This window comes from Ranitomeya imitator, chromosome 5 (genome assembly GCF_032444005.1).
Source record: "Ranitomeya imitator isolate aRanImi1 chromosome 5, aRanImi1.pri, whole genome shotgun sequence".
Lineage (NCBI taxonomy): Eukaryota > Metazoa > Chordata > Amphibia > Anura > Dendrobatidae > Ranitomeya > Ranitomeya imitator.
Window position 1 is genome coordinate 698,573,611 of NC_091286.1, and position 25,632 is coordinate 698,599,242.

The 25,632-nt window shown below is 57.3% G+C and overlaps 2 protein-coding genes across 6 annotated transcripts in view; both read right to left on the minus strand.

Annotated features, from left to right (window-relative positions):
• The window catches only part of SLC5A6 (solute carrier family 5 member 6), a 46,503-nt gene extending 36,281 nt beyond the window's left edge, over positions 1–10,222 (minus strand). For 2 of the 5 annotated variants that reach the window (XM_069728511.1, XM_069728508.1), the window contains exons 1-2: positions 10,114–10,222; positions 3,288–3,371 (exon numbers count right to left, since the gene is read on the minus strand). The gene's annotated coding sequence lies outside the window, so the exon portion shown is untranslated. Of the gene's footprint in view, positions 1–3,287; positions 3,372–10,102 lie in introns of all 5 variants that reach the window. The other 3 variants (XM_069728507.1, XM_069728510.1, XM_069728509.1) reach the window with 3 other exon arrangements.
• On the minus strand, positions 4,166–25,427 carry LOC138637960 (fibroin heavy chain-like). The gene is made up of 4 exons (XM_069726881.1): positions 25,310–25,427; positions 22,232–22,551; positions 10,110–10,279; positions 4,166–9,872 (listed from the first exon to the last, which is right to left on the minus strand). The coding sequence occupies exons 1-4, from the start codon at positions 25,425–25,427 to the stop codon at positions 4,166–4,168; spliced, it is 6,315 nt and encodes a 2,104-aa protein (XP_069582982.1).
• Between the last annotated feature and the right edge of the window lie 205 nt (positions 25,428–25,632).

A 25,632-nucleotide genomic window follows, 5' to 3' on the forward strand; every position in this document is an offset into this window, starting at 1 on the left:
TGGCTCCGTATAGACTGTAGTGTCTTGTTTGGCTCCGTATAGACTGTAGTGTCTTGTTTGGCTCCGTATAGACTGTAGTGTCTTGTTTGGCTCCGTATAGACTGTAGTGTCTTGTTTGGCTCCGTATAGACTGTAGTGTCTTGTTTGGCTCCGTATAGACTGTAGTGTCTTGTTTGGCTCCGTATAGACTGTAGTGTCTTGTTTGGCTCCGTATAGACTGTAGTGTCTTGTTTGGCTCCGTATAGACTGTAGTGTCTTGTTTGGCTCCGTATAGACTGTAGTGTCTTGTTTGGCTCAGTATAGACTGTAGTGTCTTGTTTGGCTCCGTATAGACTGTAGTGTCTTGTTTGGCTCAGTATAGACTGTAGTGTCTTGTTTGGCTCAGTATAGACTGTAGTGTCTTGTTTTGCCCAGTATAGACTGTAGTGTCTTGTTTTGCCCAGTATAGACTGTAGTGTCTTGTTTGGCTCAGTATAGACTGTAGTGTCTTGTTTGGCTCAGTATAGACTGTAGTGTCTTGTTTTGCCCAGTATAGACTGTAGTGTCTTGTTTGGCTCCGTATAGACTGTAGTGTCTTGTTTGGCTCCGTATAGACTGTAGTGTCTTGTTTGGCTCCAGTATAGACTGTAGTGTCTTGTTTTGCCCAGTATAGACTGTAGTGTCTTGTTTGGCTCTGTATAGACTGTAGTGTCTTTTTCTATCACTTTGCTCCTTTCATGACCCCCCCTTGCCTGTGTCCTTCTGACCCTGTTATATGAGCAGCCCCCTCCTCTCCGATATGCATCTTTTACACAGAGGAGCAGATAAGTTGAATAATTATAGAGACCTGAATCTTGTTCCCAGGGTGCGCCCCCCGCAGGCTGATCAGCCGGAGGTGGTGACCCCGCAATGTCTCCTGGGCGTCAGCAGAGAAGAGTTTATCCATAGATTCTATCTGGTGGGGACCAGTGCGCAGGGTGTAGGGTGACACCCTGCGATGACAGACAGCGTTCATCACACCCGAAATCCTCCAGGTTCCATCTTCTCACCCTTTGCTTATCTGTTTTCACTCCTCTGTCACTGACAGAGACATACAGGGCAGACGGGGTGAGCAGCCGAGGAGTGTGGGGGCCGGTGCGCAGGGTGTAGGGTGAGCGGCCGAGGAGTGTGGGTGCCAGTGCGCAGGGTGTAGGGTGAGCGGCCGAGGAGTGTGGGGGCCAGTGCGTAGGGTGTAGGGTGAGCGGCCGAGGAGTGTGGCTGCCAGTGCGCAGGGTGAGCGGCCGAGAAGTGTGGGTGCCAGTGCGCAGGGTGTAGGGTGAGCGGCCGAGGAGTGTGGGGGCCAGTGCGCAGGGTGTAGGGTGAGCGGCCGAGGAGTGTGGGGGCCAGTGCGCAGGGTGTAGGGTGAGCGGCCGAGGAGTGTGGGGGCCAGTGCGCAGGGTGTAGGGTGAGCGGCCGAGAAGTGTGGGTGCCAGTGCGCAGGGTGTAGGGTGAGCGGCCGAGAAGTGTGGGTGCCAGTGCGCAGGGTGTAGGGTGAGCGGCCGAGGAGTGTGGGGGCCAGTGCGCAGGGTGTAGGGTGAGCGGCCGAGGAGTGTGGGGGCCAGTGCGCAGGGTGTAGGGTGAGCTGCCGAGGAGTGTGGGGGCCAGTGCGCAGGGTGTAGGGTGAGCGGCCGAGGAGTGTGGGGGCCAGTGCGCAGGGTGTAGGGTGAGCGGCCGAGGAGTGTGTGCCCCAGTGCGCAGGGTGAGCGGCCGAGGAGTGTGGGGACCAGTGCGCAGGGTGTAGGGTGAGCGGCCGAGGAGTGTGGGGGCCAGTGCGCAGGGTGTAGGGTGAGCGGCCGAGGAGTGTGGCTGCCAGTGCGCAGGGTGAGCGGCCGAGAAGTGTGGGTGCCAGTGCGCAGGGTGTAGGGTGAGCGGCCGAGGAGTGTGGGGGCCAGTGCGCAGGGTGTAGGGTGAGCGGCCGAGGAGTGTGGGGGCCAGTGCGCAGGGTGTAGGGTGAGCGGCCGAGGAGTGTGGGGGCCAGTGCGCAGGGTGTAGGGTGAGCGGCCGAGGAGTGTGTGCCCCAGTGCGCAGGGTGAGCGGCCGAGGAGTGTGGGGACCAGTGCGCAGGGTGTAGGGTGAGCGGCCGAGGAGTGTGGGGACCAGTGCGCAGGGTGTAGGGTGAGCGGGCGAGGAGTGTGTGCGCCAGTGCGCAGGGTGTAGGGTGAGCGGCCGAAGAGTGTGGGGGCCAGTGCGCAGGATGTAGGGTGAGCGGCCGAGGAGTGTGGGGGCCAGTGCGCAGGGTGTAGGGTGAGCGGCCGAGGAGTGTGGGGGCCAGTGCGCAGGATGTAGGGTGAGCGGCCGAGGAGTGTGGGGGCCAGTGCGCAGGATGTAGGGTGAGCGGCCGAGGAGTGTGGGGGCCAGTGCGTAGGGTGTAGGGTGAGCGGCCGAGGAGTGTGGGCGCCAGTGCGTAGGGTCCAGGGTCAGGCACCTCCCTGGCGCTCGCTCTGTGTTTTTCTGTTTGGTGTAATAATCACTTTGGACATTTTAAATGTATTGGAATAAAATGTGATGTTTTATATGTAAGTGTAAGAGTTATACGGGGACTTCCATCTGCAGAGGAGCCCGGGCAGCCATAACGGGCCCCGAGCGAGCAGCGATGTATAGGGGGCACAGAGCATGTGCCAGGATAACACCAGGACCCCGTATCATCCCCTCGGCAGTGCCGCCCGCGGTCACTCATTAATGGAGGGGGGTATACGGCAGTCAATGTACAGCCAGGACCCCGCACTCATTAACGTGCCGGAGGATGGGGCATTAAAGGGACGGGACGCAGGGTAATGGACACGGCCACTCTCTCCCAGACAATACCAGTCGTGTGCCCCGATACAGGGGGACGTCATACAGTAGAGCAGAGCGCGTGCCCCCCGCTGCGTCACAGGCCGTAATTACCGCTCCGGCTGCTATTAAAGTGACGGCGCGCTGCAGTCATGTGTGGCAGAGGAAGCACAGCACCTCCAGATTGCCGAGACCCCCTCCAGACTGCCGAGACCCCCTCCAGCCTGCCGAGACCCCCTCCAGCCTGCTCCATAACCAGGGAAACCCACAAGGGGTACTCAGTGTCGTGCAGCTGTGGAGACGGCCGGCAGCCACACTGAGAATGTCTCCGATAGCCGTCACCGCTGAGGGTTTGTTACACTGTGTCAGGCTGCAGCTCACAGACTGGACACAATTGTTTCTTAGGACTGGACAGTGCAGGATCCCGGACACCAGAGGCCTCATTCACTGACAGCAAGCGGAGGCCGAGAGACAGCGACACGTGCGCCAGATCCTACCTGTCACCATCCTGTCATCCCCGCAGAGACCCCCGACCACAGCAGGATGACAACGGACCCCCGGAGAAGAGGGGCACACAGGTCCTGGAGGAGAGAGAAACAACAATAGTACCTGGCACCGGCAGTCCTATGTAACACCACAGGTCATATATATGGCACATGCAGTCCTATGTAACACCACAGGTCATATAGATGGCACCTGCAGTCCTATGTAACACCACGGGTCATGTAGATGGCACCTGCAGTCCTATGTAACATCACACATTATATAGATGGCACCGGCAGTCCTATGTAACACCACAGGTCATATAGATGGCACGGCAGTCCTATGTAACACCACAGGTCATATAGATGGCACCTGCAGTCCTATGTACACCACACATTATATAGATGGCACCGGCAGTCCTATTAAACCACACATTATATAGATGGCACCTGCAGTCCTATGTAACACCACAGGTCATGTAGATGGCACCTGCAGTCGTACACAACGCCAGAGATAGCTATTGAGGTGTTATCGGTGGCGTTACATAGGACTGCAGGACTTGGCGCTGCGGCAGGATTACAGATTGTCGCAGCTGATGATTGGAGGGGGGTAAAGTTCAGGTCGGGGTGAAGTCCGGGGGGTGTGGACTTCTGCACTCTGCCCCACATTGGATCACACCTTACATGACTTCACAAGCAGCGCAGCCGCCAGCGAGAACCTGCAGCCGGTGCTTTCCTGAATTATGGCCCAACAAGAACAGAACAGAAAGGGTTAACCCCGCAAGATATTTCGGCGCGGCCACATGATGCCGTAAGCTGCTCCTCGAGGATTAATCACGAGTTCATTAGATTTTATAAAAAAGGAAAAACAGGAATTATGGAAATGAGAAGATCTAGGAACTAAAGAAAGAGGCGCCGAGGGCAGAGCGGAGCCCCGGGCACAGAGCACACAGGGCGCGACCTGCAGCACCGCAAGAGGTGGCAAATGCCCACCAGTCCCCCCCGGATCTGCCCGGTCTCCGCTTTCTGACCCCCGGATCTGCCCGGTCTTCGCCCCCCGGATCTGCCCGGTCTCCGCTCTCTGCCCCCCGGATCTGCCCGGTCCCCGCTCCTCTGCCCCCCCTCCGCTCTCTGACCCCCGGATCTGCCCGGTCTCCGCTCTCTGCCCCCCGGATCTGCCCGGTCTCCGCCCCCTGGATCTGCCCGGTCTCCGCTCTCTGCCCCCCGGATCTGCCCGGTCTCCGCCCCCTGGATCTGCCCGGTCTCCGCTCTCTGCCCCCCGGATCTGCCCGGTCCCCGCTCCTCTGCCCCCCCTCCGCTCTCTGCCCCCCGGATCTGCCCGGTCTCCGCTCTCTGCCCCCCGGATCTGCCCGGTCTCTGCCCCCCGGATCTGCCCGGTCTCCGCTCCCTGACCCCCGGATCTGCCCGGTCTCCGCTCCCTGACCCCCGGACCTGCCCGGTCTCCGCTCCCTGACCCCCGGATCTGCCCGGTCTCCGCTCTCTGACCCCCGGATCTGCCCGGTCTCTGCCCCCCGGATCTGCCCGGACTCTGCCCCCCGGATCTGCCCGGACTCTGCCCCCCGGATCTGCCCGGACTCTGCCCCCCGGATCTGCCCGGACTCTGCCCCCCGGATCTTCCCGCTCTCTGACCCCCGGATCTGCCCGGTCTCCGCTCTCTGACCCCCGGATCTGCCCGGTCTCCGCTCTCTGACCCCCGGATCTGCCCGGTCTCCGCTCTCTGACCCCCGGATCTGCCCGGTCTCCGCTCTCTGACCCCCGGATCTGCCCGGTCCCCGCTCTCTGCCCCCTGGATCTGCCCGGTCCCCGCTCCTCTGCCCGGTCTCCGCTCTCTGCCCCCTGGATCTGCCCGGTCTCCGCTCTCTGCCCCCCGGAACTGCCCGGTCTCCGCTCCTCTGCCCCCCGGAACTGCCCGGTCTCCGCTCCTCTGCCCCCCGGAACTGCCCGGTCTCCGCTCCTCTGCCCCCGGATCTGCCCGGTCCCCGCTCCTCTGCCCGGTCTCCGCTCTCTGCCCCCTGGATCTGCCCGGTCTCCGCTCCTCTGCCCGGTCTCCGCTCTCTGCCCCCTGGATCTGCCCGGTCTCCGCTCTCTGCCCCCTGGATCTGCCCGGTCTCCGCTCTCTGCCCCCTGGATCTGCCCGGTCTCCGCTCTCTGCCCCCTGGATCTGCCCGGTCTCCGCTCTCTGCCCCCTGGATCTGCCCGGTCTCCGCTCCTCTGCCCGGTCTCCGTTCTCTGCCCCCTGGATCTGCCTGGTCCCCGCTCTCTGCCCCCTGGATCTGCCCGGTCTCCGCTCTCTGACCTCCCGGATCTGCCCGGTCTCTGCCCCCTGGATCTGCCCGGTCTCCGCTCTCTGACCCCCGGATCTGCCCGGTCTCCGCTCTCTGACCCCCGGATCTGCCCGGTCTCCGCTCTCTGACCCCCGGATCTGCCCGGTCTCTGCCCCCTGGATCTGCACGGTCTCCGCTCTCTGACCCCCGGATCTGCCCGGTCTCCGCCCCCTGGATCTGCCCGGTCTCTGCTCTCTGACCCCCGGATCTGCCTGGTCTCCGCTCTCTGCCCCCTGGATCTGCCCGGTCCCCGCTCTCTGTCCCCGGATCTGCCCGGTCTCTGCCCCCTGGATCTGCCCGGTCTCCGCTCTCTGCCCCCTGGATCTGCCCGGTCCCCGCTCTCTGCCCCCTGGATCTGCCCGGTCCCCGCTCTCTGTCCCTGGATCTGCCCGGTCTCCGCTCTCTGCCCCCTGGATCTGCCCGGTCTCCGCTCTCTGCCCCCTGGATCTGCCCGGTCCCCGCTCTCTGTCCCCGGATCTGCCCGGTCTCCGCTCTCTGCCCCCTGGATCTGCCCGGTCCCCGCTCTCTGCCCCCTGGATCTGCCCGGTCCCCGCTCTCTGCCCCCTGGATCTGCCCGGTCCCCGCTCTCTGTCCCCGGATCTGTCCGGTCTCCGCTCTCTGCCCCCTGGATCTGCCCGGTCCCCGCTCTCTGCCCCCTGGATCTGCCCGGTCCCCGCTCTCTGCCCCCTGGATCTGCCCGGTCCCCGCTCTCTGAACCCCGAATCTGCCCGGTCCCCGCTCTCTGAACCCCGAATCTGCCCGGTCCCCGCTCTCTGCCCCCCGGTCTCTGCTCTCTGCCCCCTGGATCTGCCCGGTCTCTGCCCCCCGGATCTGCCCGGTCTCTGCCCCCCGGATCTGCCCGGTCTCCGCTCTCTGCCCCCCGGATCTGCCCGGTCTCCACTCTCTGCACCCTGGATCTGCCCGGTCTCTGAACCCCCCGGATCTGCCCGGTCTCCGCTCTCTGCCCCCCGGATCTGCCCGGTCTCCGCTCTCTGCCCCCTGGATCTGCCCGGTCCCCGCTCTCTGCCCCCTGGATCTGCCCGGTCCCCGCTCTCTGCCCCCTGGTTCTGCCCGGTCTCCGCTCTCTGCCCCCTGGATCTGCCCGGTCCCCGCTCTCTGCCCCCTGGATCTGCCTGGTCCCCGCTCTCTGCCCCCTGGATCTGCCCGGTCCCCGCTCTCTGCCCCCTGGTTCTGCCCGGTCTCCGCTCTCTGCCCCCCCGGATCTGCCCGGTCTCTGCTCTCTGCCCCCCGGATCTGCCCGGACTCTGCCCCCCGGATCTGCCCGGACTCTGCCCCCCGGATCTGCCCGGACTCTGCCCCCCGGATCTGCCCCCCCGATCTTCCCGCTCTCTGACCCCCGGATCTGCCCGGTCTCCGCTCTCTGACCCCCGGATCTGCCCGGTCTCCGCTCTCTGACCCCCGGATCTGCCCGGTCCCCGCTCTCTGCCCCCTGGATCTGCCCGGTCCCCGCTCCTCTGCCCGGTCTCCGCTCTCTGCCCCCTGGATCTGCCCGGTCTCCGCTCTCTGCCCCCCGGAACTGCCCGGTCTCCGCTCCTCTGCCCCCCGGAACTGCCCGGTCTCCTCTCCTCTGCCCCCCGGAACTGCCCGGTCTCCGCTCCTCTGCCCCCGGATCTGCCCGGTCCCCGCTCCTCTGCCCGGTCTCCGCTCTCTGCCCCCTGGATCTGCCCGGTCTCCGCTCCTCTGCCCGGTCTCCGCTCTCTGCCCCCTGGATCTGCCCGGTCTCCGCTCTCTGCCCCCTGGATCTGCCCGGTCTCCGCTCTCTGCCCCCTGGATCTGCCCGGTCTCCGCTCTCTGCCCCCTGGATCTGCCCGGTCTCCGCTCTCTGCCCCCTGGATCTGCCCGGTCTCCGCTCCTCTGCCCGGTCTCCGTTCTCTGCCCCCTGGATCTGCCTGGTCCCCGCTCTCTGCCCCCTGGATCTGCCCGGTCTCCGCTCCTCTGCCCGGTCTCCGCTCTCTGCCCCCTGGATCTGCCCGGTCCCCGCTCTCTGCCCCCTGGATCTGCCCGGTCTCCGCTCCTCTGCCCGGTCTCCGCCCCCCGGAACTGCCCAGTCTCTGCCCCCTGGATCTGCCCGATCTCCGCCCCCCAGAACTGCCCGGTCTCTGCCCCCTGGATCTGCCCGGTCTCCGCTCCTCTGCCCGGTCTCCGCTCTCTGACCTCCCGGATCTGCCCGGTCTCTGCCCCCTGGATCTGCCCGGTCTCCGCTCTCTGACCCCCGGATCTGCCCGGTCTCCGCTCTCTGACCTCCCGGATCTGCCCGGTCTCTGCCCCCTGGATCTGCCCGGTCTCCGCTCTCTGACCTCCCGGATCTGCCCGGTCTCTGCCCCCTGGATCTGCCCGGTCTCCGCTCTCTGACCCCCGGATCTGCCCGGTCTCCGCTCTCTGACCCCCGGATCTGCCCGGTCTCCGCTCTCTGACCCCCGGATCTGCCCGGTCTCTGCCCCCTGGATCTGCACGGTCTCCGCTCTCTGACCCCCGGATCTGCCCGGTCTCCGCTCTCTGCCCCCTGGATCTGCCCGGTCTCTGCTCTCTGACCCCCGGATCTGCCCGGTCTCCGCTCTCTGACCCCCGGATCTGCCCGGTCTCTGCCCCCTGGATCTGCACGGTCTCCGCTCTCTGACCCCCGGATCTGCCCGGTCTCCGCTCTCTGCCCCCTGGATCTGCCCGGTCTCTGCTCTCTGCCCCCTGGATCTGCCCGGTCTCTGCTCTCTGCCCCCTGGATCTGCCCGGTCCCCGCTCTCTGTCCCCGGATCTGCCCGGTCTCTGCCCCCTGGATCTGCCCGGTCCCCGCTCTCTGCCCCCTGGATCTGCCCGGTCCCCGCTCTCTGTCCCTGGATCTGCCCGGTCTCCGCTCTCTGCCCCCTGGATCTGCCCGGTCTCTGCTCTCTGCCCCCTGGATCTGCCCGGTCTCCGCTCTCTGCCCCCTGGATCTGCCCGGTCCCCGCTCTCTGTCCCCGGATCTGCCCGGTCTCCGCTCTCTGCCCCCTGGATCTGCCCGGTCCCCGCTCTCTGCCCCCTGGATCTGCCCGGTCCCCGCTCTCTGTCCCTGGATCTGCCCGGTCTCCGCTCTCTGCCCCCTGGATCTGCCCGGTCTCCGCTCTCTGCCCCCTGGATCTGCCCGGTCCCCGCTCTCTGTCCCCGGATCTGCCCGGTCTCCGCTCTCTGCCCCCTGGATCTGCCCGGTCCCCGCTCTCTGCCCCCTGGATCTGCCCGGTCCCCGCTCTCTGCCCCCTGGATCTGCCCGGTCCCCGCTCTCTGCCCCCTGGATCTGCCCGGTCCCCGCTCTCTGCCCCCTGGATCTGCCCGGTCCCCGCTCTCTGCCCCCTGGATCTGCCCGGTCCCCGCTCTCTGCCCCCTGGATCTGCCCGGTCCCCGCTCTCTGCCCCCTGGTTCTGCCCGGTCTCCGCTCTCTGCCCCCTGGATCTGCCCGGTCCCCGCTCTCTGCCCCCTGGATCTGCCCGGTCCCCGCTCTCTGTCCCTGGATCTGCCCGGTCTCCGCTCTCTGCCCCCTGGATCTGCCCGGTCTCCGCTCTCTGCCCCCTGGATCTGCCCGGTCCCCGCTCTCTGTCCCCGGATCTGCCCGGTCTCCGCTCTCTGCCCCCTGGATCTGCCCGGTCCCCGCTCTCTGCCCCCTGGATCTGCCCGGTCCCCGCTCTCTGCCCCCTGGATCTGCCCGGTCCCCGCTCTCTGCCCCCTGGATCTGCCCGGTCCCCGCTCTCTGCCCCCTGGATCTGCCCGGTCCCCGCTCTCTGCCCCCTGGATCTGCCCGGTCCCCGCTCTCTGCCCCCTGGTTCTGCCCGGTCTCCGCTCTCTGCCCCCCCGGATCTGCCCGGTCTCTGCTCTCTGCCCCCTGGATCTGCCCGGTCTCCGCTCTCTGCCCCCCCGGATCTGCCCGGTCTCTGCTCTCTGCCCCCTGGATCTGCCCGGTCTCCGCTCTCTGCCCCCCCGGATCTGCCCGGTCTCCGCTCTCTGCCCCTGGATCTGCCCGGTCCCCGCTCTCTGTCCCCGGATCTGCCCGGTCTCCGCTCTCTGCCCCCGGATCTGCCCGGTCTCCGCTCTCTGCCCCCAGATCTGCCCGGTCCCCGCTCTCTGCCCCCAGATCTGCCCGGTCCCCGCTCTCTGACCCTGGATCTGCCCGGTCTCCGCTCTCTGCCCCCGGATCTGCCCGGTCTCTGCCCCCGGATCTGCCCGGTCTCTGCCCCCGGATCTGCCCGGTCCCCGCTCCTCTGCCCGGTCTCTGCCCCCGGATCTGCCCGGTCCTGCCCCTTTCCCTCACCCCGGGGTCTGACAGCTGAATCCACTGCATCACTGACACATTATTACACACAAATGACCTCTACAGAGCCGGGAACTACAAGTCCCAGCATGCCCAGAGCTCTGAGCCGCTAGTCCCCTGAATATCCACAACTACAGCACAGGTATAGCCGCGCAGAGCATGCTGGGACATGTAGTCGCGGAGGCACGCACCCGTTACCTGCCTCGGTCCCCGCACGTGTGCCCTCCTGACCGCCGCTGACGATCCTCCTCACACAAGGACGAGCGGCTTCTCTCTTGCGTCAACGTCCATGAGTCTGAAGCCGAGAAAAGGGGCGGAAACATGTCACCCAGCCAGCCAATCACCGACCTCCGGCTGCTACACGCGCCCTGCGAGGACAATATAGCGTAGAGGATCAATGCGCATGTGCAAGTCCATTCATGGTGCCAGGTACGACAGCCAATCAGCGAACTTAGGTTTAAACAGCCTATGTAACGAGGGAGAATAGTGTAGCGCAGGCGCAGTGAGCATCTGACGCCGCAGGGCGCCATCTTTATTATGGGATTACAGCTTTATAACCCTTTCCCCTCCGGGCCTGTTTTCACCTTCCTGATCAGGCCAAATTGTACAATTCTGACCACTGTCCCTTTATGAGGTAATAACTCTGGCGCTTACGTGGAGCCCGATGATTCTGACATATTGTCCTTCGTGATGGTGGTAACATTTCTTCTATATAATTTGCGTTTATTTGTGGGAAAAAAAGGAAATTTGGCGAAAATGTTTAAAATGTTCTCAATGTCACCTGAATTACGTTAGGCCGGGGGATTATTATTATTATTATTATTTATTGTTATAGCGCCATTTATTCCATGGCGCTTTACATGTGAGGAGGGGTATACATAATATAAACAAGTACAATAATCTTGAACAATACAAGTCATAACTGGTACAGGAGGAGAGAGGACCCTGCCCGCGAGGGCTCACAATCTACAAGGGATGGGTGAGGATACAGTAGTTGAGGATAGAGATGGTCATGCAGCGGTTTGGTCGATCGGTGGTTACTGCAGGTTGTAGGCTTGTCGGAAGAGGTTGGTCTTCAGGTTCTATTTGAAGGTTTCGATGGTAGGCGAGAGTCTGATATGTTGTGGTAGAGGGTTCCAGAGTAGGGGTGATACGCGAGAGAAATCTTGTATACGATTGTGGGCAGAGGAGATAAGAGGGGAGTAGAGTAGGAGATCTTGTGAGGATCGGAGGTTGCGTGTAGGTAAGTACCGGGAGACGAGGTCACAGATGTATGGAGGAGACAGGTTGTGGATGGCTTTGTATGTCACGGTTAGGGTTTTTTTGTACTGGAGTCTCTGGGTAATGGGGAGCCAGTGAAGGGATTGACAGAGGGGAGAGGCAGGGAATAGCGGGGGGACAGGTGGATTAGTCGGGCAGCAGAGTTTAGAATAGATTGGAGGGGTGCGAGAGGGTTAGAGGGGAGGCCACAGAGCAGGAGGTTGCAGTAGTCAAGGCGAGAGATGATGAGGGCATGGACTAGGGTTTGCAGATTCTTGGTTGAGGAATGAACGGATTCGTGAAATATTTTTGAGTTGAAGTCGGCAGGAAGTGGAAAGGGCTTGGATATGTGGTTTCAAGGAGAGATCAGTGTCAAGGATTACCCCGAGGCAGCGAGCTTGTGGGACTGGGGAGAGTGGGCAGCCGTTTACTGTAATGGATAGGTTTGTTGGGGGGGGGTCACGTGAGACGGGGGAAAGATGATGACTTCTGTTTTGTCCATGTTAAGTTTTAGAAATCTAGCGGAGAAGAAGGATGAAATAGCGGACAGACATTGAGGGATTCTGGTTAGAAGGGAGGTGATATCTGGTCCAGTGATGTAGATCTGTGTGTCATCAGCATAGAGATGATACTGAAAGCCATGAGATTCTATGAGCTGTCCCAGGCCAAAGTTGTAAATGGAGAAGAGCAAGGGCCCAAGGACTGAACCTTGTGGGACTCTGACAGATAGGGACGAGGTGAGGAGGTGGTGTGTGAGTGGGAGACGCTGAATGTATGGTCAGTTAGCTATGATGAGATCCAGGATAGGGCCAAGTCTGTGATGCCAAGGGATGAGAGGGTCTGTAGTAATAGGGAATGGTCCACTGTGTCAAAGGCAGCCGACAGGTCGAGGAGGAGGAGGACAGAGTAGTGTCGCTTGCTCTTGGCGGTTAAGAGGTCATTGGTGACTTTAGTTAGGGCAGTTTCAGTGGAGTGGTGTGACCGGAAGCCAGATTGTAAGCGGTCAAAGAGGGAGCAGGAAGAGAGATGGGAGGACAGTTCAAGGTAGACGTGTTGTTCCAGTAGTTTTGAGGCAAAGGGGAGAAGTGATATATGGCGATAGCTAGATACAGAGGATGGGTCGAGAGAGGGCTTTTTGAGGATAGGTGTGATGGAGGCATGTTTAAAGCTTGAGGGGAAAACACCAGTTGTTAGTGATAGGTTGAAGAGATGGGTTAGGGTTGGGATGAAGATTGTGGTGAGGTTTGGGATGAGGTGGGATGGGAGTGGGTCTAGTGCACAGGTGGTGAGATGTGATCTTGAGAGTAGAGTGGAGAGTTGATCTTCTGTAATGGTGGAGAAGTTGGTTTTGGAGGTGGAGGGCTGGGAAATCGGGAGGAAGAGCTCTGGGGGTTGTTCACCAAAACTGTCTCTAATGCTATCAATCTTCTGCTTGAAAAATGAGGCAAAGTCTTCAGCAGAGATTCAGAGAATGAATGTAGGTCGATGTTTAATATTTCTGCGAGGGTGTGAAAGTTTGTGGGGTGGGGATTGTAGACATGGAGTGGAGAGAGATGAGAATGTGAGAAAGTTGTGGTCAGAGAGTGGAAGAGGTGAGTTAGAGAGGTTAGATAGAGAGCAGAGGCGGGTGAAGATGAGGTCCAGTGTGTGACCGTCTTTGTGAGTGGCTGCAGAAGACCATTGAGTGAGGCCGAAGGAGGAAGTGAGAGATAGAAGTTTAGTGGCAGCTGAGAGGGAAGTGTCAGTGGGGATGTTGAAGTCGCCCATGATGATAGTGGGGATGTCTGCAGAAAGGAAATGAAGTAGCCAGGTGGTGAAGTGGTCAAAGAAGATGGTGGCTGGCCCTGGGGGGTGGTAAATGACAGCCAGTTGGAGGTTGGTGGGGGAATAGATGCGCACAGAGTGCACCTCAAAGGAAAGGAGGGTAACAGAGGGTGGCAGTGGGATTGGGGTGAAGGAGCAGTTATCTGACAGAAGAAAACCAACTCCTCCGCCATGTTTGCTGCTGGGGCGGGGTGTGTGGGAAAGGTGGAAGCCACCGTAAGAGAGTGCAGCAGGGGAGACTGTGTCAGAAGGGGAGAGCCAGGTTTCGGTGATGGCGAGGAAGGAAAGTTTGGTAGTAACAAAGAGATCATGGATGTAGGAGAGCTTGTTGCAGACAGAGCGGGCATTCCACAGAGCTCCTGTAAGTGGGACTGGGGAAGCGGGGACTGGGCGAATGGGTATAAGGTTAGAGAGGTTACGGAAGTTTGTGCTAGAGCGTGGATGGGAGGTAGAAATGATTGTGGGAATATGGCGAGGGGGACCAGGATTTGGAGAGATATCACCAGCAGTGAGAAGGAGCAGAGAAAGTGTTAGCAGGTGGGAGCAGGAGAGAACATGAGGTGGCTGTCTGTGCTTGGAGACCAAAGATTGTATGTTAAGGAACAGTTCTGAGGAGGAGGTGAGGTGGATGGGGAGGATTGAAGAGGAGATGAACAGTTCCTTACTTGGTGTAGGGATCAGGGGAGTTAGCAGAAAGTGAAGGATTATAGGGGTGAAAGTGAAAACAAACAGAAACATTGTTTACAGTGACTGTGGCCAGTTACCTTCAGTTCCCTTCAGGTGCAATTCAGGTTTTAATTCTACTGTAATCCACACTTTTAAGGACACACTTCTAAGGGATCACACTGCAGACCCAATGCCCCTCCCAGGCTATGAATATCAGCCCGCAGCTGTCTGCGCAGCCTTTACTGGCTATTAAAATAGGGGGACCCCCCAAAAAATGACGTGGGGTCCCCCCATATTTTATAGCCAGAAAGTCTACGCAGACAGCTGCGGGCTGATATTCATAGCCTACAGAGGGGCCATGGATATTGGCCCCCCGGCTACAAATACCAGTCCGCAGCCGCCCCAGAAATGGAGCCAATTCCGGCACTCTCTCTTCCCATTCCCGTGTAGCGGTGGGACATGGGGTAATGAAGGGTTAATGTCACCTTTGTATTGTAAGGCGACATTAAGCCCGGTTAATAATGGAGAGGCGTCAATGAGACACCTATCCATTACTAATCCTATAGTAGTGAAAGAGTTAAAAAAAAAGACAGCCAGAAAAAAAGTATTTTAATATTCTTGATTTCACCATACTAGTAGTCCCATCAGACGATGCCTGCCTACATACAGACCGGCACACACAGCCCCACGACCCCTCACAGCCCACGATCCCCGTATAGCCCCGCGATCCCCGCACAGCCCCGCTATCCCTACTCATCCTCGCTATCCCCGCACAGCCCCGGGATCCCCGCACAGCCCCACAGACCCCCGCACAGCCCTGCAATCCCCGCACAGCCCCACAGACCCTCGCACAGCCCTGCAATCCCCGCACAGCCCCACAGACCCCCGCACAGCCCCGCAATCCCCGCACACAGACACACACACACACAGCCCCGCAGACCACTGTAGACACACACAAACACCCGCACACAGACTCACACAGTCTCCGCACACACACGGTTTCCGCCCACATACTCTTCCCCTCCCGATCTGCAGCGTTTCTCGCACCCACTACTCCGCAGCTAAACCGCAGATCCTGCAGTTTTGCTGCAATTTTGACTGAATCAATGGAAGTCAATGGGCACAGAAACGCTGCAGATTCGCAAAAAGAATTGACATGGACATGCTGCGTTTTTAGTGTGGAATTTTCCACACCATCAGCACAGCATTCTTTTTCCCCCATTGATTTACATTGTACTGTAAATCACTTGCGGCTCTGCAGCATTTCAGCGTGGAAAAAAACGCTGCGGGTGCGCAGGAAATCCGCAACGTGTGCACATAGCCTTATAGTACAATTTGTCGTGAGTACGCTGATACCCACTGTTTGGGCGCATGGCAGGGCTCAAAAGGAAAGGAGCGCCGTTTTACATTTTGTAACTGAAAATTGGCTGGAATTGAGATTGGACATCATGTCCCATTTGGAGAGCCCCTGATGTGCCTAAACAGTGGAAACCCCCCACAAAGACCCCCATTTTGGAAACTAGACCTCTCATGGAATGTATTTAGATGTGTATTGAGCACCTTGAACCCCCGGTGATTAACAGAAGTTTATAACATAGAGCTGTAAAAATAAAAAAATCATATAATCCCCACTAAAATATTCTTCTAGCCCCAAATGTTGCATTTTCACAAGGGTAATAGGACAAAATGGATCCTAAATATTGTTGTGCAATTTCTCCTGAGTACACTGATACCCCATATGTGGGGGAAAACTACTTTTGAGGCACAGTGCAAAGCTCAGAAGGGAAGGAGCGCCATATTGGAGTTCAGATATTACTGTTATGGTTTGCAAGTGCCATGTCACAGTGGTAGAGCCCCTGAGGAGCCAGAACAGCAGAACCCCCCATAAGTGACCCCATTTTACAAACTACACATCTCAATGAATGAATCTAAGGGTGCAGTGATCATATTGACACCACATGGGCCTCACAGACTGTTATATCACTGGGCAGTGAAGAAAAAATAAATTACATATTTACCACCGAAATGTTGTTTTAGCTCCAGATTTTACATTTTCATACTGAGAAATGGGTAAAATGGCACCAAAATGTGTCCCCCAACTTCTGCTGAACGTGGCAATGCCCCATATGTGTACAGAACAGTTTGCAGACACCATAATACAGGGCCCCGAAGTGCTAGAAGAGCAGAATCCCCCCTCAAACGACCCTAGTTTGGAAATTATACCCCTTGGGGAATTTATCTACAGGTGTACTCAGTAGCGTAGCTACCAGGGGGGCAGGGGGTGCGGCCGCCCCGTGCCCACAGCTCACAGGGGCCCACCTGGAGCTACACTTAATTAGCTTGGTGATAGGCAGGGAGATACGATCTCCTTGCTCTACCTGGGCAGGGGCTGGAGAGAGAAGTGAAGCTCCGCCCCCTCCCCCCAGTGCTGACCCTGTACCTGTGTCCAGCAGCCACGCCCACATTGCACGCTCAGTGAACGTGTCTGCGGCAGAGCAGTCAGGACCATGGTGCTGGGGCTTCCCTCCAGAGAGGAGCAGGACAGGGGACACAGTGCTGGAAGTAACAGCTCACACTTCTGTCTGCACTGTGCAGGGAGGAGGTGACAGGACGCTGCTTCTCTCCAGAAGACCCAACCACATACTGTATCTGCACTCTCTGAGACACTGGAGAGCAGCTGAATCTAATGACTGGTCAGTGATGTGCACTGATAGATGTGACCCCGGCTGCAGGACCCCACAGATGAGGAGACACGTCTCCTTTTTATATATAGGAAAGAAACATATCCTCATCTGTGGGGTCCTGCAGCCGGGGTCACGTCTATCAGTGCACATCACTGACCAGTCCTGTCAGTATATATACCTTGGATTTACTGATATGAGATCATACAGACACTGGACTGATAGATCCTGACCCCGGCTATAGGAGATAGATATATATGTGTGTATATATGATCTCATATAAGTAAATCCAAGGTTGTAAACACAAAACCCCCATTATAAAACCTTTTATTAAAATAAAAGTTTCAGTGAGTTTATACAATGTGATAAATAGCCAGACAGGAGAAAAAAGCATCATAAGTAAGTGTGTATAGAAAATCACATATGGGTGCGGACCCCTGAACATATACTCAGTCTAGACAACAAGACCCCAAAGGGGGAGAAGGGAAAAAGAGGAGAGTAGACGAGCCGGGGGGTGGACTTTCTCCTTTAGAAGTAATATTCTACCTCCCCCTCTTTCTTCTGGTTGGCTCCTTTCCTTTTCCCTCTTTGGGATCTTGTCTAGACAACAGTATTTTTTTAGGGTTAGGCTACTTTCACACTTGCGTTATTAGGCGTACATCGCAATGCGTCGTTTTGGAGGAAAAACACAACCTGCAAAGTTGCCCGCAGGATGCTTTTTTTCTCTATTGACTTGCATTAGCAACGCATTGCGACGTATGGCCACACATCGCATCCGTCGTGCAACGGATGCGTAGTGTTTTTGGCGGACGCGACGCACAAAAAAAGTTCAATGTAACTTTTTTGTGCGTCGTGACCGCCATTTTCGACCGCGCATGCATGGCCGAAACTCTGCCCCCTCCTTCCCGCTAATCGCAATGGGCAGCGGATGCGTTGTAAAACTGCATGCGCTGCCCACGTTGTGCTACATTTAACACACTGTCCAGCGGTACATCGGGCTGACGCATGGCGATGGCCCCGTACCGATGCAAGTGTGAAAGTAGCCTTACCTGGATAAATTCTGGAAGCTATACCCATACACTGGCCTCTATACGCACCCACTGGCTGTTTCTATTTTCTTTGTTAAGTATATCAGGCCTGTAAAAGTAGCAGCCCACAGACAGGGACAGACAGTGACCAGATTCTAAGGAGTGGGAGCTATTGCAAGTTCCATTATACAGCATGGGAGCTACTGCGGGGGTCATTATACAGTGTGAGAGATAATGCAAGGGCCGTTATACAGTTTGGAAGCTGCTGTCGGGCCATCATACAGTGTAGGGGCGTATATACAGTGTTGGGACCACTGTGGGGGCTGTAAAGGGTTTGGGGCTACTGTGAAGGCACATAGACATTTTAGTATGTAAGAGCACAATGGTGGCATTACTATGTGAAGCAGTATGAGGAACAATGCTTTTGTACCACACAGCAGGTGCAGTAATAGGGACCTATATGGAGCAGCCGCTCAGTATTGGGGTATCAGGTGCAGTAATAGGGACACATACGGCAGCAGCGGCTCAGTATTGGGGCATCAGGTGCAGTAATAGGGACACATACGGCAGCAGCGGCTCACTATTGTGGTATCAGGGGCAGTAATAGGGACACATACGGCAGCAGCTGCTCAGTATTGGGGCATCAGGTGCAGTAATAGGGACACATACGGCAGCAGAGGCTCAGTATTGAGGTATCAGGTGCAGTAATAGGGACACATACGGCAGTAGCCGCTCAGTATTGGGGTATCAGGTGCAGTAATAGGGACACATACGGCAGAGGCTCAGTATTGGGGTATCAGGTGTAGTAATAGGGACACATACGGCAGCAGAGGCTCAGTATTGGGGTATCAGGTGCAGTAATAGGGACACATACGGCAGTAGCCGCTCAGTATTGGGGTATCAGGTGCAGTAATAGGAACACATACGGCAGAGGCTCAGTATTGGGGTATCAGGTGTAGTAATAGGGACACATACGGCAGCAGAGGCTCAGTATTGGGGTATCAGGTGTAGTAATAGGGACACATACGGCAGCAGCGGCTCAGTATTGGGGTATCAGGTGCAGTAATAGGGACACATACGGCAGCGGCTCAGTATTGGGGTATCAGGTGCAGTAATAGGGACACATACGGCAGCAGAGGCTCAGTATTGGGGTATCAGGTGCAGTAATAGGGACACATACGGCAGCAGAGGCTCAGTATTGGGGTATCAGGGGCAGTAATAGGGACACATACGGCAGCAGCGGCTCAGTATTGGGGTATCAGGTGCAGTAATAGGGACACATACGGCAGCAGAGGCTCAGTATTGGGGTATCAGGTGCAGTAATAGGGACACATACAGCAGCAGAGGCTCAGTATTGGGGTATCAGGTGCAGTAATAGGGACACATACGACAGCAGAGGCTCAGTATTGGGGTATCAGGTGCAGTAATAGGGACACATACGGCAGCAGCGGCTCAGTATTGGGGTATCAGGGGCAGTAATAGGGACACATACGACAGCAGAGGCTCAGTATTGGGGTATCAGGTGCAGTAATAGGGACACATATGGCAGCAGCGGCTCAGTATTGGGGTATCAGGGGCAGTAATAGGGACACATACGACAGCAGAGGCTCAGTATTGGGGTATCAGGGGCAGTAATATGGACACATACGGCAGCAGCGGCTCAGTATTGGGGTATCAGGTGCAGTAATAGGGACACATACGGCAGCAGCGGCTCAGTATTGGGGTATCAGGGGCAGTAATAGGGACACATACGACAGCAGAGGCTCAGTATTGGGGTATCAGGGGCAGTAATATGGACACATACGGCAGCAGCGGCTCAGTATTGGGGTATCAGGTGCAGTAATAGGGACACATACGACAGCAGAGGCTCAGTATTGGGGTATCAGGTGCAGTAATAGGGACACATATGGCAGCAGCGGCTCAGTATTGGGGTATCAGGTGCAGTAATAGGGACACATACGGCAGCAGCGGCTTAGTATTGGGGTATCAGGTGCAGTAATAGGGACACATACGGCAGCAGCGGCTCAGTAGTGGGGTATCAGATGCAGTAATAGGCACACATACGGCAGCAGCGGCTCAGTATTGGGGTATCAGGTGCAGTAATAGGGACACATACGACAGCAGAGGCTCAGTATTGGGGTATCAGGTGCAGTAATAGGGACACATATGGCAGCAGCGGCTCAGTATTGGGGTATCAGGGGCAGTAATAGGGACACATACGACAGCAGAGGCTCAGTATTGGGGTATCAGGTGCAGTAATAGGGACACATACGGCAGCAGCGGCTCAGTATTGGGGTATCAGGTGCAGTAATAGGGACACATACGACAGCAGAGGCTCAGTATTGGGGTATCAGGTGCAGTAATAGGGACACATACGGCAGCAGCGGCTCAGTATTGGGGTATCAGGGGCAGTAATAGGGACACATACGACAGCAGAGGCTCAGTATTGGGGTATCAGGTGCAGTAATAGGGACACATATGGCAGCAGCGGCTCAGTATTGGGGTATCAGGTGCAGTAATAGGGACACATACGACAGCAGAGGCTCAGTATTGGGGTATCAGGTGCAGTAATAGGGACACATATGGCAGCAGCGGCTCAGTATTGGGGTATCAGGTGCAGTAATAGGGACACATACGGCAGCAGCGGCTTAGTATTGGGGTATCAGGTGCAGTAATAGGGACACATACGGCAGCAGCGGCTCAGTAGTGGGGTATCAGATGCAGTAATAGGGACACATACGGCAGCAGCGGCTCAGTATTGGGGTATCAGGGGCAGTAATAGGGACACATATGGCAGAGGCTCAGCATTGCGGTATCAGGTGCAGTATTGGTAGGCACGGTACTGTATAAGGAACGTGCCTCTGACTGCAGAGCCCCTAAGGGATAGCTAGAGGGGAAATCTGTGCAGTGCCCAATTCCCCCCTCCCACTACCTCCCCAGGTGAGGTCATGATTGGGACGACCAGCGGACCAACCGGGGAGAAGAGGGGAGTTAGGCCACACCCTCAGGGGTTAAATGCTAGCGACGGGACCAGGTTCTCCCTCTTTCTCCCCAGCTGACCCTTGGAAGCTGTTGTCGTCCCGGATCTGCTGATCACCATGGCCCCTGCAGCAGGGAGCTGCACAGGAAGGTGAGCAATGGCTGCGATCCCCTAATCCTGGTCTGGGTGCTCACCTTCCTGTGCCCTCTCCTCACCCCCTAGCATCCCCTCAGGCCTCTCCGTCTTCCCCCATGGCTCCGTCCCTGCACACCCCCCCTCCTGGGGCCTCGTCGTCCCCTGTCTCCCCAGCGCTACTGACCCCCCCTCACCGGCTCATTGTGTCGGCCCCGGCCTCTGCAGACCCCGTACCTCCGCTTCGAGCCCCCGGCGCTCCAGCTGACCAGGCCGCAGCGGCGCCCCAGGGCAGACGCTTGGGGCGGTCTTCCCATCCTCCCGCGCGCCTACATGTTGGGGGGGAGCCGGCGCTGCCAAGTCGCCGTGCTGCTGCCCCACGTGTGGCACCGGGATGCACGGCGGACGGCTCAGCGCTTGCTTCAGGCGCCGGTGCCAGGCGCCAGCTCCATACGCCGATCGCGTCCGGGCCCCGGGCACTTCTTGTCCCCGCTCTGAAAACCGGGGCCCGGCGCGCTTATTAGAACCCCCGCCCTGTTGTCCTGTTCAGGCCCGCCCTGCCTCCCAGAGTGCAGTGCGGGCCGGGCGGGACACGCCCACTTCCGGCCCCACTTCCTCCTGCAGGTGGGGGGCCGCCCGCTGCCTCGGTCCCCTCGGCGACGCGCCAGATGCTCGGGGGGACCGGGGGCCAGCGTGGGCAGCCGGCCCAGGCACACTGCTGGTCCCCTGCAGCGTCAGGGAGACCCCTCTCCCTGATGCTGGCTTGGGACCGCCAAGCCCGGCCAAATAACAGCGGCGGGGCCTCAACCCGCCAAATCGGTCGGGGGGGGGGCCCTCAAAAGCGCTCACAAGCCCCCGAGCCAGGCCCCTCTACGGGGTGCTGCCAGGACTGCAGCACCGTGGACCTCTGACCAGCCCACCCCTGGCCCGCCGCGTCACCCAAGCAGGCACATTAACGTTGCCTGTGCGGGGGGGCGGGCGGTCGGGGGCCAGAGCCACAAGCACGGCCGCGGAGCGTAATGACTGGTCTATCCAGACCAGCCAGCACGCCCCGCAGCCAGGAATGTACGCACCAAACACGCACACAGTCGCACCAAAAACTCACACAGCCGCATTAAATTATGCGCCGCCAACATCCCCATGCTCCCAAATGCAAATCGCAGACATTTCCCTATCAGTCCCTGCCCCTTTTGCGCTCACCCTGCAGTGACAGCCTAATAGTCTCCGCACCTTCCCCGGCTCTACCCCCTGCACTACCACTCACGCCCCATGGCCAAGGTAACGTCCCCCCTACTCCCGAGGTAAACGCACCTAACGCAACCCCTAGACAGGGCTATCACAGGCATAGATGCCACAGATTGTCCTCACCCTCATCAGTAGATTCCCGCCACCGTTCCCGCTGTCCCTCTAGCTGTCGGCATTCCCACTCAAGAAGCTGACACCACTCACACAGGAGCCGCAGGAGCCACCATAGATCCCGCTCCTCCAGATGGCGCAATCGCTCGCCATCCACAACCGGCTCAGATAGATCGGGGAGTTACAACGAGGGGTACCGGTCGCATGCCGAAAGACGGCGGTCTCACCGGACACCCAGAGCGGGTACTCGGTGGTAACAGACACTGACACCCCCCGTTACCGATCAGGCAGAGATCGGAGCCCCAATAGCCTCTCATCCTCGAGCACACGACAGATGTCATCCGTCACGTGCTCCGTCCTGGGCTGACGCACAGGGAGACACGACATACGTACCTCCCCGGTCCACCAGCCAGCACCGAGCTCCGTCCTGGGCTGACGCACAGGGAGACACGCCATACGTACCTCCCCGGTCCACCAGCCAGCACCGAACCAGGGGACAATTGACGCCGGAGCACCTCCCTCTCCAGGGGACGCTCGGCACCAGACTAGAATACATCCCCGTGCCACGGCACTGGCCGCTGGCCAGCCATCTTCATCCTCCTGGGCGGGCGGCCAGCACCAGGACAGCGCCACGGCAGGAGCCAGAGTACCTCCGTCCGGAGACACTCGGCCGGCATCTGACAGCGGTGAGTTCTTTGATGTTGGTGAGCACTCTACAATACAAAATGTGGGAGAAAGCGAGCTGGCAGCCGCTATTAACACCCTAGTTCAGCAGTTGACACGCCCAGGCGTACCGACTGACACTAGCACCACCCAAGCAGCTAGTCTGCACAAGGATGCATTTTTCTGTGGAGTAAGCCCGCTAGGAGCGCACGTTGAGTTGGAGACAAGGCAAAAAATTTGGGATAATGCTTACGTTGATATATGGTCACTGTTACTGGCCGACCAACAGTCCGTGGACAAGGAAAGGAGAATTGGTGAGTGGTTACAAGATAGGAGCAAACCAAAAATAGCTCAAACGATGAATAACTGGCTCCAGGCCTTCGCGGTTCTCGGCTGCATCATGGGCCAAAAGCACCCAGAACGTTGTTCCGAATTATTTATTTACCAAGATCTAATATATAATTCATATAAGTGTCACAGCGGGTCTGCATGGAAACGGTACGACGAGAAGTTCCTCAGGCGGTTGGCCATGCAACCGGATTTGGATTTGGGCTGGGGGGGTTAAAGCGACGGACGTTTGGTTACGACTGATGCTGTCCCAAAAACACCCTCCCCAGCAGCAGCAGGCCAGAACACAGTGGTCGTACGCGGACCTGGGGCCTGCTTACTGTTTAACGATGGATACTGCCGTTTCCAAGGGCGCAATGGGCCCTTGGCTAAGCCTTTATCCCAATAAAGAAGCGGCGGAACAACTATAGTTCGGTTTTAAACACGGTTTTTATATCCCTTTCAAACCCAGCCCCTCGCCAACTACTGCAAATAATTTAAAATCGGCACGCGAATTCCCTGCTATTCTACAGCAAAAAATCAAAAAAAAAAAAAAAAAAGGAAGTTGAACTGGGCAGGATGGCGGGACCTTTTAGATCCTTGCCATTTAAGAATCTCAGAATCTCGCCTTTAAGTATCGTTCCCAAAAAAGAGGCAGGAAAATATCGGCTAATACATCACCATTCCTACCCAAAAGGCGCATCGGTTAACGACGCGATACCCGCGGAAGAGTCGTCCATAACCTACTCTTCTTTTTCATTACTTCGAGCTTTTCAGCACCATCCTAGACCGGGTATTACGATACGAAACCGCTAGCAACTCAACGATTCACTACCTCGACGATTTTTGTTCGTCGGTCCCGGGAACTCCAGACTCTGCTCCTTTCTTCTCCAAAAGTTTAAGTTTTTAGCCGGAAAATTTGGAGTACCACTCTCACCGGATAAAACAGTCGCCTTGTAACATTTTGCCCTTTCTCGGTATTGAAATAGACACCAATGCAATGGTGCTTCGATTACCAGATGATAAACTGCAAAAAAAAAAAAACTCTGCAAATGTTTAAAAATTGCTATGAAGCAAAAAAAAAAAAAGTCACCCCGCAACAGATGCAGTCCCTACTAGGATTGCTCAACTTTGCCTGTCGTGTAATGCCAGCGGGCAGAGTTTTTTCACGCCAACTATCACTAGCAACCAAGGGCATAGCCCAGCCGAGCCACAGAATTAGGCTAAACCGCTCCCTGAAGGCAGACTTGCTGATCTGGAGGACACTCCTGGAGTCCTACAATGGGCATACATGCGTTATGGCGCAGGAGACGCCAAGCAAAGATTTAGGCCTAGCGGTTGGTGGAAATATTACAGATGGTTTTGCGGCAATCTACAAAGACCAGTGGTGAAAAGGCCAATGGCCTAAACTATGGACCACGGCCGCATAGGGCCGTGACCCATCACTGGTGGAAATTCTGGCAATCTGTGTGCGCGGTATAAATCAATAATGAATTAATGCCGAACGAGGCAGTTACTTGAATTGATGCCAAAAAAGGCGGTTACTACAACTATGACAAATCACTAATAAATCAATGCCAAACGAGGCTTTTACGGCAAATGCGAATAAACTTCACTGAAGCAGGAGTTCCTCCATCAATGGGAGTCACTCTGCCAGAATCAGACAGCGATGAGTGTTTTCATTTTGACAAACTCAAGGGTCCTGGGCTCATTGGATGGTGGAACGAGGGTCCCTGAGGTGGACTTTGAGAATGGTGGAATATGGTTTCATAATGCGGACAAGGACCAGTGGTGCAAAGGCCAATGGCCTGAACTATGGACCACGGCCGCATGGGGCCGTGACCCATCACTGGTAGAAATTTGGGCAATAGTAACATCAGGCGAGCTATGGGGTGCCCAATTGGAAAATATGAGCATCAGATTTACAACCCAACAGCTGAGAACAGCAAAAGCCCTAAACAGCATGTCCTCTTCTTCTCAGCCAGCACTCGCGCTGTTGCGCCGCCTAGCACTATGGTGCCTCAAACACAACATCTGTTGCCGTGCCAGATTTACAGCGAATATAGATGATAAAATCGTTAACTTTGTTATCTTCCGATTAGCAGGCCTTCAAAGTTTTCCTTCCTTCCCAATGCCCAGCCATCGGTCCTACAGTGTCCTGCTTCCCCCTAGGCCACGGTGACCAAGCACTGATCGTGCTTCAGTGACATCGGCTACTTGGCAGGTCTACGGTAAGGCGTGGGAGGAGTGGTGCTCGCTAACTTAACGAAGACCAGTCAATAGGTGTGACCGGGTGTTAGTAGTACTCTTAGAACGGTTCAGGCATAGAGGTGAGTCAGGGAAATTAGCGCAGCGTCATTTATCGGGAATAGCTTTCTTCTTTCTGCTGCTGGGGTGGTTGCACGTAAACAAATATTTTTCATCAAGCAAGCCGTAAAGGCTGTGAAAAGCGTCAACCTAGCCAGGAAGGCCGTCGCCCACTTTCTTTGAGGCCACTGGACGGCATAATTGCAATATCTTCATCAGCGTGCAAGTCGCAATACGAGGCCATGCTGATATCTGCAGCGTTCGCAATCGCCTTCTTCGGGGCAATTCGCATCAGGGAATTAGTGCCGCAGTCAAAAAACAGCATCAGTAGGCGGCTTAATCAACGAATACCTCGTCATATGCAGCGAAGCTCTGCGCATTAGAGTACGGAGATCCAAATGCGACCCCACCGGGAGGGGGACATTGGTATTGGTCAAGGCGTCAGGCGGCCCTATATGCTCTCTAGAAATAGTCAAACACTATACGGCAGTAAGACG